This window comes from Tarenaya hassleriana, unplaced genomic scaffold (genome assembly GCF_000463585.1).
Source record: "Tarenaya hassleriana unplaced genomic scaffold, ASM46358v1 Cleome14, whole genome shotgun sequence".
NCBI lineage: Eukaryota > Viridiplantae > Streptophyta > Magnoliopsida > Brassicales > Cleomaceae > Tarenaya > Tarenaya hassleriana.
In genome coordinates this window covers 3,174,215-3,190,556 of record NW_010964598.1, presented here as the reverse complement: position 1 = coordinate 3,190,556, position 16,342 = coordinate 3,174,215, and the positions used below count along the sequence as shown (strand labels likewise).

At 36.5% G+C, this 16,342-nt stretch overlaps 1 protein-coding gene across 1 annotated transcript; it reads left to right on the top strand.

Annotated features, from left to right (window-relative positions):
* Positions 1-11,253: 11,253 nt before the first annotated feature.
* LOC104808332 (myb-related protein 306) lies at positions 11,254-13,001 on the top strand. The gene is made up of 3 exons (XM_010534010.2): positions 11,254-11,642; positions 11,913-12,042; positions 12,220-13,001. The coding sequence occupies exons 1-3, from the start codon at positions 11,510-11,512 to the stop codon at positions 12,824-12,826; spliced, it is 870 nt and encodes a 289-aa protein (XP_010532312.1). The 5' UTR covers positions 11,254-11,509; the 3' UTR covers positions 12,827-13,001.
* Positions 13,002-16,342: the final 3,341 nt, after the last annotated feature.

The window sequence follows — 16,342 nt, the reverse complement described above, 5'->3', positions numbered from 1 at the left end:
TCATTCGATGGTATTAAGACTATTGGATGTAAGTGGGTTTTCAAGAAGAAAACCGACATGGATGGCATCGTGCATACCTATAAGGCACGACTCGTTGCGAAAGGGTTTCGGCAGATTCATGGTATAGACTATGATGAAACTTTTTCACCAGTTGTGATGCTTAAATCCATACGGATTCTGCTGGCTATAGCTGCGTATTATGACTACGAGATATGGCAGGTGGACGTCAAGACCGCATTCCTTAACGGGAATTTGCTCGAGGATGTGTACATGACACAACCCGAGGGTTTTGTCGATCCTAAGAGTCCGAGGAAGGTGTGTAAGCTTCAGAGATCCATTTATGGACTGAAGCAGGCTTCGAGGAGCTGGAATCTTCGATTTGACGAGGCAGTCAAAATGTTTGGCTTCCTGCAAAACGAAGATGAGCCATGTGTTTACAAGAAGGTCAGTGGGAGCGCAGTGGTCTTCCTTGTGCTTTATGTGGATGATATATTGCTCATCGGAAATGACATTCCTACCTTGCAAGGAGTAAAATCCTGGCTAGGATCAGTTTTTTCGATGAAGGACTTAGGAGAAGCCGCCTATATTCTAGGAATCAAGATCTATAGAGATAGATCGAGAAGGCTTCTTGGTCTAAGTCAGAGTACATACATTGACAAGGTCTTGAATCGGTTCAAGATGCAAGACTCCAAGAGGGGTGCCTTGCCAATGGGACATGACGTAGCTCTTAGCAAGACTCAGTGTCCAAAGACACAGGATGAGCAAGAGCGCATGAGTAGGATTCCATATGCCTCGGCAATTGGATCCATCATGTACGCCATGTTGTGTACTCGTCCAGATGTATCATATGCATTGAGCATGACTAGTAGATATCAATCTACACCAGGTGAGGCTCACTGGATTGCGGTCAAGAACATCCTTAAGTACTTGAGAAGGACTAAGGATTTGTTCTTGGTGTATGGCGGATTGGAAGACGAGCTCGCTATAAGTGGTTATACCGATGCTAGTTTCCAAACCGATAGAGATGACTTCAGATCGCAGTCAGGTTATGTTTTCTACCTGAACGGTGGGGCTATTAGTTGGAAGAGTTCCAAACAGCCAACCGTTGCAGATTCGACTACAGAAGCCGAGTATATAGCTGCATCGGATGCAGCTAAGGAAGCTGTTTGGATCAGGAAATTCGTGGAAGACCTGGGCGTTGTTCCTAGCATTACAGATCCCATTGAGTTGTACTGTGACAACAATGATGCGATTGCGTAAGCTAAGGAACTCCGGTCACACTAGAGATCCAAACACATACTCAGGCGATTTCACTTGATCAGAGAAATCATCGACAGAGGAGACGTGAAGATAAGCAGAGTGTCAACAGATGATAATATTGCCGACCCATAGATCATAGAGCATAGTGGGAGATTGTTGGTTGTAATGCTCTAGGATGATCCGTGATATGACAATTTGACTTTGTATTGATTCATTAGTTTATGAATCCATTACCCTTCCCGTTATATGATTGGCATGTTTGTTATATTTCGGTATCCTGGAATCATTACAGAATGATTCTATACACCCTGGTCAGTTATCATTGTGGGAACAATGATGAATTAAGACTAGCATGAGTTGTGATCGATGCATTGGATGCATATCACAATCATGGGTACTCGTTGTGAACGAGTGACTGGTTGACCCGCATAAGATTGTCACATGGACAGCGTCATGACTTGAATCTCATAAAGCGGTTTGTTCTTGGATCCTCAGACCTGAGATGTCTAGAGTATCTGATATGAGGAGTGGCGTGTCTTGACTGCGTTAAACGTCGTCTTTAACCGGATGATTATAACGGCGTTGATCAGATACGTTCACGAATCATATGGAGATAGTAGACAATGCAATATGGGATTTGTCACCTCCTTAACAGGAGAGATATCGCTGGGCCCTCTCGTGGAAGTCGGACTATGAAAACGCGTGGCCACGCTATAGATGAAGTTGCATCTATTTTACTAGTCGATTTGCCAAGACGAGAAAGCAGTTGAAGTTGACGGGTGGCTCAAACCATGCCCTTGTTCAACTTATGATATCGTGAGACAAAGGGTCAGAATTCGAGCTGTTAATGCCTTGATTAGGTCACCTCTAACTCAATTCTAAATGGGTGGTCATGGCGTCTTGCTAGAGGCTAACCATGACTTGTGGTTCGGGAAAGGTTCCTAAAGTCACTACCACTTAGAATGGGCCTACAGGGTCACACACCAATAGGGATGGACTTATACGTGAAGAATACGAAGAATGGAAACGAGATTTGACCGAAACGAGCATGAAAAGGAGTTTTCAGTGTGTTGGTCCGGAGCTGCCAAGTTTGGTCAGCCCCGGACCACGTTTGGTCAGTCCGGGAGGTCCGGAAGCTCGGTCCGCGGTCATCTGTCCAGGCCTGGTCCGGCTGACCAAGAGTTGGTCAGCCGCTGACCAGATTCTAGGACAGGCGGACCGAGACTGAGGCCAGGCGGACCGAAAGACCGAGAAGGGTCTTGGTCCGGAGCTGACCACACTTGGTCAGCCGGACCAAGCCTTCAGGTCAGCCGGTCCGCGTGCTTCGGACTAAGCCTGGTCCGCCGGACCAAGCTCCTGGTCCGGCGGACCGGGATCCGGAATATTTCCAAAATTCGATTTTAGGGTTTTCTGATCTTATTTAAGTTTAGGGTTTCGTCCAAACTTAATAAGAGAGTCGACCTAAAACTCAAAAAAACACCCTAGAACCCTAGAGATGCTGTTCTCTTGGATTTCTATTGTCCCGGGATTGGATCTCGTCTCTTGAGTTACCCTTTTCTTCACTAATCGTAGCAGATTCGTTCCAAATCGTTTGGAATCCTTCCCGTCGGTGTGGATACGTGTAGAGGAGCTGTACTTTCAGCTCTTGGTGATTTAGAACAGGCCCCGAATCGAAATAAACTTCAAGTCTCATCGAGAACGAGGTAAGTAACGATTCCCTCGGTGATATACACGATCTTTCGGGTTCTGCGAGTTTGGTTGCGTGTGACGTTTGACTAGGTTTAGATTTTTCTTCCGCTGCATGAAACCTAGTAAACCAAACCCTAGATCGATATGATCGCATGCTAGGAACCCGTAGATAACCCAACACATATATAAGTTCATACCTAGCGATGTGTGATCATGTAGGCCCATTCTCAATGGTAGTGATTTTGGAAACCTTTTGCGAACCACAAATCTTGGTTAGCCTCTAGCAAGACGCCATGACCACCCACCTTGAATTGAGTTAGAGGTGATATAACCAAGGCACTAACAGTTCGAGTTCTGATCCTTTGTCTTGCGATATCATTTGTTGAACAAGGGCATTGTGGCATCCGTAACCCGTATCCTGCAATACGAGTTGCATCATATGGACGACTAAAATAAAAACATAATCCCAAATTTCTACGGAAATTTAAAACTTTTCTTTTTCAGAATTAGCGGAAGAAAAACATATTCATACATACGTATATGATACATTATTCCAATTATAATTATACAAGTGGTAGCGATAATATTATTACAACCCGTAAAAGTCTATCATCGATATAATACAAAACCATTTCTCATAAGCATAATTGTATCATAGTACATAACTATACATGATCAACAAACATGTTGTCTAGGGTCTCCGTTTCCACTCTGTGGCTACTGCTACTCCCGACTTGAAACGTTGTTTAACAACGTCCTAAGCTAATTTCGTAGAGAATGAACTCGGGTGTAATCCGGAGATCTAGCTCTCATGGAGGAAGGGAAAACAATACATGTATATATGCTAATAATCTAATCAAGAATCACATGAATCATATCAACAATCACAATCAAGTATGTACGATAAGTCGCAGGACGTAATTCGTCAAATCATCTCTGCGCGCCTCATGTGTAGGTCATATACTCTCCATGTATATAGCCCAACCACTTCTCTCCTCGGAATCTATCCCTATCACAATTACCCAGATTCAGTATAATCATATTTTTTCCACCCAAACAAATCACCCTACCCTAGCATCAATGTCACATCTCAATACTAGGCGTGTCACCTCGCTCCGGTATTGATGTCACCTCTCAATATCGGAGTTCACCAGATGTCGGCTCCAACCGACACTATCGACTATAACGGGAGAGCCAACCACTGCGAATCCCCCTCATCGACCATCCACCGCGGAAATTTTTGTAAGATCCATGCCCGAACTTGATAGAATATCCGTACCACCTCCTCGAGAGACTCCGATCTACCCGAATCTCAGATATGTATAATGCCTCATCCTTAGGAGGACCGCTCTATCCCGGAATTTGTTCCATCGCTATCGGAAATGTTGGCACGGTTACAAAGAACTATATTTTCCTCGTCGTGCAATAGTACTGATTACAATCGGGCTATCTACGCAAGTCATCGGGTGCCCATATCTATCCTATCGTTCGGACATTGGCGCGATTACACCATCGCCACAATCACAATCATATCCAATATGGATGGGGGCCGATCCGGATCGGATGTCCTATGGATGAGATGCAATCTCGCACTCATCATGCTTTCAACCACATATATCCTTTTTCTACAATCATGCGCTGAACATTAATTTAAATCCTTCCGAATTAATGTTAATGCCATGCCAGTTACTCCACTCACAAGCACTTATATGCTTGATTTACTATACATGCATTTCCGTTTGCGTAGTCTTTTAATTCTTCTTGTAATAATTTTTATACTTCTTTTTAGTTCATTACATTAAATTTACTCAATTATACCTCCGGTTTGACCTAACCAGTTCGGTTCATTCCCATGGTTTTTAGATTTACCTGATGTTCTATTTCAGGTATAGACTACGTGAGATCCGATCTGAGTATTTTGTTTTGGTTTAGTTTAACATTTAACCCGGTTATTATTTCTCGGGTTGGACCATTCGGTCTGAATATTGAACCGATTTGATCCATGTCTTTTGGGGGTTTAAATTATTATTTTCCTCTTTTTCACTTGGGTCGGGTTGGTCTAATGTCTAAATCGACTGGTTTAGTTTTTCTCTCCCTCACCCAACTCATTCTGCGAATTTTAGAATTTCAGTTTGATTTTTTTCTGGACCGGTCGATCCCAACTACTGGACCGATCGGTCCAAGCCTTTTATTCCTCCTGGACTTGTCTGTGTACCGTATCCTAGACCGGTCGGTCCGAAAATCTAGACCAGTCAATCTGGAGCTTCCGTCTTACCAGACCGGTTGGTCTAGTCTTGCAGATCAGTCGGTCTGCAAGACGTCTTTAACCTCCGAACATCGTGAGCTCCTCTGGAACCCTAGACCGAAGATCTGCAAGACGTCTTTAACCTCCGAACATCGTGAGTTCCTCTGGAACCCTAGACTGAACTGTCTACCCCTAGACCGATTGGTCTAGCTTTCGAATTTCAGGAAAATCACTTAAACATGCACGATTTCCTCTGGGTAATTCACCAAAACTCATATATCTCATATAGAATACGAATCAATTATCAATTTCGAACGAAAATACCCAAAAACCTAAAACACCATATGAACAGACTTCCGAATTAAACTCGAATTCATTCACTTTAGGTTATCCTCTTGAGTTGGGAGTCAAATGGAAAGTTTGTTGGAGTTTTTCTTGATCTGTAGAAGCAAGGAACAGTGTGAAATTCTTCGGATTTGAGAGAGAAAACCGAGCTTGAATATGAAGAAGAATGAAGAGGAAGAATGGGTAAGTAGAGCTCGAATTAGGCAGATCTGGGTGAAAATTCGAACCAATGACCGGAAAAATCATGTCCTACATCCCTATGGTCGACAAACCAGGCTTTTGGTTGAAAAATGGAAAGTGCAGGTCGCTTTTAGGTCGGATCCGGACAACAAATCACGACTTTTGTTGCTGCCTGCCCAGAACTCAGACTGGTTGGTTTGGACACAGACCGGTTGGTTTAGGTTTCTGTGATTTGTCTTGTACTGCCGACAGCCTGGACCAGTCGGTCTGGTCTCATGGACCGGTCGATCTGATCTCATAGACCAGTTGGTCTAGACTTTTTTTCTAACTTTGGAAATCTGGGTTGTCACAGGATGAAGCCAGCCACCCTTCAAATTCAACTGTTTTCTCGTCTGGCAAATCGACTGACAAAGTAGATGAACGATTCATTTAAGTACGACCATGCATTTTCATATATAGTCTGATTTCCACGAGGTCCCCAACGATATCTCTTCTATTAAGGAGGTGATAAATATCGGCTTGACTGTCTATTATCTTCACATGACTTGTAAACGTATCTGATCAACGTTGTTATGATCATTCGGTTAAAGATGACGTTTGACGTAATCAAAACACACTAATCTTCATGTCAGATACTCTAGATATCTCAGGTCTAAGGATTTAAGAATGAACCGCTATATAAGATTCAAGTCATAACTCGTGTTTATGTGACAATCTCATGCGGATCATCCAATCACTCATTCCCAATGAGTACCCATGATTGTGATTTGCATCCAATGCGCATGATCATCTCTATGATCATTAATCACATCTCATGGTGGTTTTAATTCATCATCTCTCCCACATTGATGACTAACCAGAGTGTTTAGAAACATCCTGCAATGACCGAATGATATTGATATATAAATCATATAAGAGAAAAGTAATACATTCATAAATCAATGAATCAATACAAAAGGATCAAATGTCATATCACAGATCACTCTAGAGCATCACAACCAATATCGCATGCATATTGAGACATTTTCTAATAGGTTATCCATCCTTATATTGCTTCAGAATTAACACACTTAACTTTGCAGTTCTCTCGGGATAATCAACCGAAAATGTAGATGCACCTTATTGCTATGAGTAGGTCAACTAATGTTTTTAAGTTATCTCAGGCTATATAGTCTCATACCTATATAGCCCTAGGATCTATCTAATTCTGATGCGTTCGATTCATTCCTGTATCCCTTTGGTCTTAATGGTTCTTGGGAAATCGATCATTGTCCGTGTCATCTACATCGCTGAACATCCTCAACACTCATCATACCTCGAGATAACACAGAGTCGGACTTAGGACCTCAAGTCTCAGGTCAAAATTGATACCTCTACTCGAATACATACGTATTGTATGGAGAAAATTTAGCCTTTATCATGATTTTTTTTTTATAAAAAAACGAAAAAAAATTATATTTTAAATAGAATGATATTATTAGTTATATTGAAAATATTTATATAAAATATATTTGTACATATTATTTTTTCCATTAAAAAAAGTTGTGTACAACAAACTTTTTTTATTCAATTTACAATATTATATATATTTTAAACTTTGTTCAACCATTTAGTGAATATGTACAATTTTTTTAATGTATTTTACTTTGAATATATAGGTTTTGTTCTTTGAAAAGAATACTTTTAAACCCTTCATTCTTCGTGTAAACATATGTATGTTGTAACTGGATTTGGTAGTGAAATAATGTAGGCTCCATTATAATTTATACTTTAGAGAGGCTCTAATTGTTCACAAAGTCACATAAACCCTCATTTTCCATTCTTTAAGTTTAAATATTCGATAAACACCATCCTTAAATCACCACCGTCCACGTGTCCTTTCAATAATTTCATGATCTTTACTCAAATTACATTATATATATATTTGCTACAGATTTAAAAAATAATAATTACTAATCATTTATGAGGATCCAAAGTTCAACTGTTCACTGACTTTGTCCGTCATTTACTTGGTCCCGTCGACGTTCTTTCGAATTGCTTCTTTTTTTAACATTTTAAAAATCATAGTATTTTTAAGTTTTCTAGCTACATATATAATAATATATTATGTAATCACCCCATCGTGACCTATATAAAACATGTGAACTTTATTTTAATCAACATTATTATAAAATAAAAGAATCTACAAAAAAAAATGTACGAAATGTCGTATTTGAAGAATTCAAGTGATTGCTCGGTTACCATGGGTTTAGATAAGGTGATATAAGATGAAAAAGAAATGGAATATATTATATTTAATTGTTTATTAATGGTATATACACGCATGAGAATCGGTGGTTGCCCAATTGATAATTTCCGTACTATGTAATTAAAGTTTTAATTATTTTAAAATATCTTAAATAATTACTAAAATGCGTACCAAATGATACATATCGGAAATTTGAAATCCTTATAGACCTACCAATGTTTAATGGACGCCTAAAAAGAGCTATGCTATATTAATAGGCATATTTCAAGCACAAAAATCAAATACGAATACAAAATCAAATAGATAAGCAAATACACTACGTATGTTTCTTGATGCCAATAAAGAAATGCAATACGTATAAAATAAAGAAATGTACGTACGTATGTACGTATGTACGTATGTATGTATGTATGTATGTATGTATGTATGTATGTATGCATGCATGCATGTATGTATGCATGTATGGAGTGAGGTACTGGTAATGTAAGTTGAAATTAAAGTAGACTTGAGGGAGACCTCTTTCAATTTTAATAAATGGACTGACACAAATTGAATAAGTTAGATTTAAAATTAAATAAGATTCAAAACTGTTAAGCCGTGGGATCAAATTGGCAATTTGCCTAGCTTATAATGGAACGGACCCAGCCATGCTGTGTCATATTGCCATATATGCAAGTTTTTTTTTACGATGGGTACGCTTGGACGGGACGTTCGTAGATTTTAGATCTAATAAATCATTTTATTAATATATATATATTAAATTGATTTAACTCAGAACTAATTTAAACGCTAAAAAAATAACAATAAAATCGTCTACAATGGAAAACAACTGCTAATAGAATTCCCAACGACCTCTATAGCAAATAAATATATTGATGAAACACTTACTCTCTTCTCTTGTTATGCTCGAGCATTTAGATTAGTTAAAGCTCAAATCAAAATTAATTAATTTAATTTAGAAGTTTACATATATTTAAAAAAAAAACAGCATGAAAAGAATATAATTACTAATACTGTTTCTTTTTAACTTAACTCGATATTTTTTCTTTATTACAAACAAATTTGGAAATTTATTTGAAAAATTACATGAAACTTTAAAATCATATTCTTTTAGCAATAAAATATTAAACTTTATCCCTCGTTTGCTTTTAGCGATAAGATCTGTAACCCTAATCAGTGCTATGTTAAGATTGCCTATTGGCCCTATTCTAACGCTAACGTTATTTTTTTAAGTTACTAATGGGTATTAAATATTAATAACTGTACATGGAGTTTTAGTAACGATAGTGCATCCTTTTTTGGAGCTGCATCTTTCCTATTTATTTTGAAAAAAAAAATACAAATACAATATATAGCAACCGTTATAGGAAAAAAAGAAGCTTATATTTGACTCTTCAATTATATATATATATATAGAGAGAGAGAGAGAGAGAGAGATGTCCAATCCATCCAAAAGATAACCTTATATTAGTGGCATTTGGATTAAGAATCCTTGATACCGCTAAGATTATTTTTTAATTATTTAAATTAATTTATATAAAATTAGTAACGTGTAACCCAATAAAACTAAATTAATACTCCTCATCTTATTATTAATTAGTGCATCCAATAACCCATTCGCTTAGACTATAGCTCCATACTTTTTCATCTAAATAATATTAAAACCCCAGGAAATTACATTTGTACTCCTTACGAACATCATTCACAAAACACTAGTGAGACACTTATATATCGGTGTATGTATATACAAATTTTGTATATAACACCGATATTCAACTTGTACGTTTTTTATTGCAAAGTTGACCACTGTAATTTCACTGTTCTTATATTACGTATGAACTCACACATTCATATACATGGCTTGAATCCCAGCCTTCGGGAAATGGATAAGAATCTAAGCTATAAGATACATCTCTAATTCCCTTTGGTATTATTTCCTCAGTTAAATTTCCACGTGGATTTAGATTTTGTGTTGAATTCAGCTTTTCATATTTCGCATACATTAATATATTCCTCTAAATATCGTCTATTAGTTTAAGACGTGTTAATAATGTAAGACACAAAATCTACCTAAAACCGCACAGTACTAAACAACAAAACGTAAAATGATGTCAGAAACTGTTTTCTTTTTCTTTTTCTGAAACCGAACAGCCTCTCTATTGCATGATCTAGGGTTCGTGCGAAACCCTAGCGGCCGCAGCATTTTCCAGCCGTTGCTCCCGAGCCTTTCGAGATCTGCTTCCCCGTGCCGACGAGCCAGCCCTCGTGAGCTCTCGGCCTCTCCTCTGCTCCCGGAGAAGTGCTGCGAGTTTTCTCTATCACAGATCTGTTGCCGAGCCCAGACAACTCACACGTATCCATGACCATATTGCGACTCCGTATCAAATCATAATGTGTAACAATTAATGAATCCGGTCACTAGATATATACTGTATATTGCAAATCTTGATGATATATAGTTCAAACGTTGGACACTGATTCAATTTCAGTGATAGTTAGAAATTTTCTATATTAATAGATTTCGATTTGGCTTTGGACCAAAAATCTCCTCTCTCCCTAGGGTTTGTTTTTGTACAATATAGTGGAAACTACACTTTCGGATCAAATTATGATTTGTTAAAACAAAAGTGTACTTTTGGAAATTAAATCAAACATTAAAATTCACTTAAAAGTAACTTTTGAAATCATAAGTGCTATTTTCCTACGCATTTAAAACAAATATATTGATTGTATATAATTTAATATTGGAACAAGAGTTGTAGATATATTGGTTATATGATATGGGCGTTGGTTCTAATGTTTTATCTAATGGTAAACTAGTTCTTCCAACACACATGTCTTATTACAACAAAAAAAAAAACTTTAGCATTATGCTTTTTTTTTTTAATTTATCTAAAAATAAACTCATTTTTTAAGGTCTCGTTTGCGTAAATAACATAAAGATTTCCACGTACCCTTTTAAAATTTTTTTTTAAAAAAAAAGACAATTAGCCGTGTTTCGGTGCAACTTACTGTGAATACCAGAAAGATAGAGAGAGGCTGACTTTTTGGCAGAAGCAAATGAGTAAATGCTCTTCGCTGTCCGTATTGACTCTTGTTTTGAAAGAAAGCTTGTTTTGGTCAGCGTACAAAATACATTGTAAAACCTCTCTTTTGGTCTTTTACATGAAAACAAACCCGCTACTCCGTAGAATTCGACACATACGCCTATACATACACACGCGCATACACTGTGTATGCGGTTCTTTATATACATATAGACAAGACAACCCGTGACGCTTGCCTTCCTCATCGACATCCAACTACTCCTGCACCTCTTTGTATAAGCAGAAAAAGCCAGGGAAGAAGAAGAAAACAGCTAATGGGGATAAAGAAATGGTCTTCGAAGTCCAAAAATGAGAGATCGTGAGAAGACCCTTGTTGGAAAAATCCAATCTAGTGTTCATACATCAATAGATATATAGGTCTACGACAATCCTGTGTCTGTATATATGCGTTGAGTAAAAAAAACACGATAAGAGATAGACAAGGCGCGCGTGGATATGGGGAGACCGCCTTGTAGCGAAAATACCGACGTCAAGAAAGGGCCATGGACGCCAGAGGAAGACATAATATTGGTCTCTTACGTTCAAGAACACGGTCCCGGTAACTGGAGAATGGTTCCTGAAAATACAGGTCTTGATCTTGCTCTTGCTCTTCATCACCATCATCTTCTTCTTCTAGCTCTCTTTATGTGTTAATTCTTTGGTTGTTGCAAGTATTAAAGAAGCGTTGGTTGATAAGCGGCTGATGTTACAAAATCTCCAATTGTCCTAAAGCATGGTTTCTGTTTTGTGTCTGAGTTTGAACACATTTATGACTGAATTTGTCCAGCTCTTGTATTTCTTTTTCTTTTTCTTTTATCTTTTTTTTTTCCTTAACGTATTGTTCTTTTTTAATCTTCAGGATTGCTAAGATGCAGCAAGAGTTGCAGACTTCGATGGACTAATTATCTGAGACCGGGAATTAAACGAGGGAATTTCACCGAAAATGAAGAAAAGATCATCATCCACCTCCAAGCCCTTCTGGGAAATAGGTGAATACAAAACATCTGGTTTCTTCATTTGTGGTTCACCGACTAGAAGCGGAAATGATAAAGTCATCACATATTTTAGACTATGCAATATCATATATTTCATTATATTATTCTTCAAGCTCCTAATCAAAGGATTAGTTAATTGATGTTTTGTTCTTTTGTGATTGGAATGTGAAGATGGGCTGCGATAGCGTCTTACCTTCCTCAGAGGACCGACAACGATGTAAAGAACTTCTGGAACACTCACCTGAAAAAGAAGCTTCAGAAGCTTCAGTCGGACACGGAAGAGCCTTGTAACAGACCGAAAAGACGGTTTCCCGACAAAGGCCAATGGGAAAGGAAGCTTCAGACAGATATTAACATGGCGAAAAAAGCCCTACGTGAGGCTTTGTCACTTGACAACAAACAAACTTCTACACATCAGCCTTCCTCTTCCACTCCGACTACTTATGCGTCGAGCGAGGAGAATATCTCCCGATTGCTCCAAGGCTGGACGAGAAAATCATCCGGCCTTCATCTTCAAGCAAACTCGTCGTCAAATAACCAGAATGCCTTGTCAAGCTCGGTCGAAGGAGGAGCTCTTGATCAGTCACTGTTCACGTTAAACTCCGCCAATTCAGAATCAGGGTCAGTGGATGGCAAAGCCCATTTAACGCCTGAAAGAAGCGCTTTCCGAGAGGAAAGCAATGAGACCGAGACTCAAGGTTCATTGTCGTTGATCGAGAAATGGTTGTTGGATGATCTCATTAGCATGCCTTTAGATCATAATCAAGAGTTGTTCTAAGAAAGAAATCAATATTCTTCCTGCCTTAGCTTATATATTTACTCTCATGCTTTAGTTGGATTTACTAAGAGAATTAAAGGTAACAAAGTTGAGTGAAGCAAAACTGTAAGAGTCATCTGCTTATGAGTCTCGTGGAGAATTTTAATTAAATAAATTAAGGGTTGCGTTTTAGTTTTATGAGTATCTTCATTTAGTATGCCAATTTGAAGAAGATATTCATTATATTTTATCATAAACAAAACCCAGAAAACTTTGAAATTTTTAAAAGTAGTTTAAAACCTCAATCCATTAATCCAAATAAATATTCATTTATAACAAAATATTAAAAAAAAAAACTCTTTTGACTTTTATAAGACATCCAATTATCAACAAATACAATTTTATTAAAAATATCTACAACTATAACTTTTTTTAATTAAAATATGATATTATAATACAATAATAATATTATAAAATGATATATGATTATCTATATATATATAGTCGAGATTTTAAACAATAAATTTAAAAATTTAGAGTTGAGATTTAATATGTCTTATTAATAAAAATCCAATTCGTTCAAATCCAAATAAATCTCAATATTTATAAAAATATTATAAAGCTATAATGTTTATTATTTCACTCTATTTTTAAAATGTATATTTACAATATTAAATTATTAATATAAATATATTTCTTTAAGTTTAAACTTAAAATATAGTTTTTCATTTATACAAATTTTTATTTTTGTTTAAAATATATGTATTATTGGAGTTTTAAATAGATGTTTTTAACAGTTAATTATATTATTTTGGATGTTTTCTCAAAGATTTGAAGTTTATTTTAAATTTATAGATAATTGATATTTTAGTTGTATCTTTTTCAAAAGGTTTTTTTGGGGATTTTCAATCTTTAACAATGATTTTGTTTTTAAAATGGTTCTTAGACCATTTATAGATAATTGATATTTTAAATGTATCTTTCGCAAAAGTTTTTTTTGGGGATTTTTTTAAATGGTCCTAAAATCCGACTAGTTTTCACTACATAATTCTCAACTCAATTGATACAATTTTTTACCACTTAAATACAAAAATTAAAATCAAATAAAAGCAAACATCATGAAAAAAAAAATACAAGATTATTATTTTTATAACATTTTCCCTCCTAATCTTGTATTATCTCTTTATTTCATGCCAACCATAAATCTCCATCACAATAATATCGGTTCTTATCTTTTTTCACGAGGTGAGCTTGTTTATCATTTTTTTCATACTTGGATCTAGGGCATTCAGAGGCATAATGTCCAAATATTTGACGATTAAAACATTGTATATGACTTTTTTCCCTACAAATTTTGGTACCATCGTTAATATCTCGTTCACCTCTCCCGTATCTACGACCAAGATTATTTTCTCCTAGTTTTTGTCGAGTTTTTCACTCTGTATAAATAAGCAAGCATTGTCTATCGGAATTGTCGTCGATATCGTGTAATCGAATTCGCTCCTCATATGCTTTTATTTTCCTGATCACTTCCTCGAACGATATTTTGTCAATATCTGAATACTGTTTTATGGATGCAACCAATTGAAAAAACTTATCTAGAACAGAGTTGAATAGTTTTCTAACAAGCGCGACATTCTCAAGGGTGACACCAAGATTATTGTACTTGATTGTCATACTGTTCAATTTCGTGACGAATTCATCAATTGTCTCACCTTCTTTCATACGCAGAGCTTCGAATTCACTTTTCAAAGTCTGCAACCGTACTTTCCGCACACGATTAAGTCCAATATATCGGGACTTCAAAGATTTCCAAATCTCTTAGCCAATTTCTTCTTCGTTGTCTACATAAGAACATCTTTCTGGACCGTCTGAAAGATGAATGCTCGAGTTATCTTATTCTTTTTCTCGTCAACGACACTCCTGTCACAGGTTTGACTCCCTCCCATATCTCTTGGATATCCATAATTGCTTCCATCTTTATCGCCCATGTCATATAATTGGACGACATCAATATAGGACATTGCAATACTCCATCGTTCTCTCTCGCTCCTTTCATGATGAGTGATATAGATACTCACACAGTTCCTTCCGACCAGAGGCCAGACTCTGATGCCACTTGATAAAAAAATTTCAAAGATCTCAAAATAAATTGATGTAAAATATCAAAGCACCGTTATTTTAATTGAGAGAGAAAAAAAAGTTAAGAGAAGAAAAAAAATGTACTAAGAGATCATTAGGAGAGAGGAAAAATGGACCATTAAGAGAGAGAGGAGAGAATGATACTTTATTTTAGTGATCAACGTGTTTTTATAGACAGAAGAAATAATCTAATAAAATTTCGCTACTTCTAAAATCCCACAAATCTTCACCATATAATCTTCAACTGAATTGTCCTATTCTTATGCATAAGAATTTTTTACCATTTAAATACAAAAAATAAAATCAAATAACAACAAATATCATGAAAAAATACAAGATTATTATGTTTCTAACATATTTTTGTTTTCTTTGTTTTGATTTTGTATGTGAATCAACGGTTGCTCTCATAGTTTTCCAAAATTACTAATGTTTATTCGTCCATCGACGATGAGTGTTAGTTTTTCAAAAACTTTCATTCACAATCTGATTTTTTCTTTTAGTGAAGAATGAAGAGTTAGAAACAGAGAAATTTTTCTGAAAATATTTTTACATCTATACGTTTTTCTGAAAACAACACATACTACTAAATGTAAGTTACAACGTTAACTTCAAAATACAAGCTGATCTTAATTGCTAAGATAAAAATTGCTTCTACAGACTTTCTTACACGTCGATCAGAACCATTCTTCAATCTCTGATCTCTTACATAAGCTTGAGTCATTCTCTAACACTAAGTTTTTTGTCTTATCTTTATCTTCATCTACTGATGTTTTTCTATGGGCCTCGTATCTTTTCAACAATTAATGGACTTTGTCATCAACATTGAACAATGGGATTGAATGCATACTCATAAAAATATAATTAAATTAATTTAATTCCAATACATGAACTATTGCATATTATCCATAGCTATTCGAGATAATTGAATTCAGAAACATCTCAATTTTGTGTAGATATCGATCCCGAACATTCTAAGTTAGGTGAAGCGAAGACATGTCAGAGCATCTGTCCGTCGAGAGAAGGAGCTTGGTCAGGTTGACCAAGACTTGATCAGACCCGAACCAAGATTTCTGGTTCTGGCGGACCTGAGCTGAGTTAGCTCGGAGTGACATGAGTGATGTGTCTCAGTCCGGCGGAGACACCTTAAAACTCTAGAGAAGATGTTCTCTTCGATTTTTATCTCTCGGGAATGAATCTCGAGTCTCTGAGACCCCTTTTCTTCACTAATCCCATCAGATTTATTCCAAAGTGTTTGGAATCCTTTCCGCAAGAGTGGATACGTGTAAAGAGAGTGTATCTTCAATACTAGGTGATTAAAATAGACCTCAGATCGTTCTATTTCAAGTTGCATCAGATTCGAAGTAAGTATTCTATACTCATGTGATACACACGTTA

Bases quoted from the DNA above. Each gene is read 5' to 3' on its own strand.
- LOC104808332 (XM_010534010.2), top strand. From the start codon at position 11,510: ATGGGGAGACCGCCTTGTAGCGAAAATACCGACGTCAAGAAAGGGCCA. The intron at 11,643-11,912 runs GTCTTGATCTTG...TTTAATCTTCAG, and splicing joins AATGGTTCCTGAAAATACAG to GATTGCTAAGATGCAGCAAG. The intron at 12,043-12,219 runs GTGAATACAAAA...TGGAATGTGAAG, and splicing joins CAAGCCCTTCTGGGAAATAG to ATGGGCTGCGATAGCGTCTT.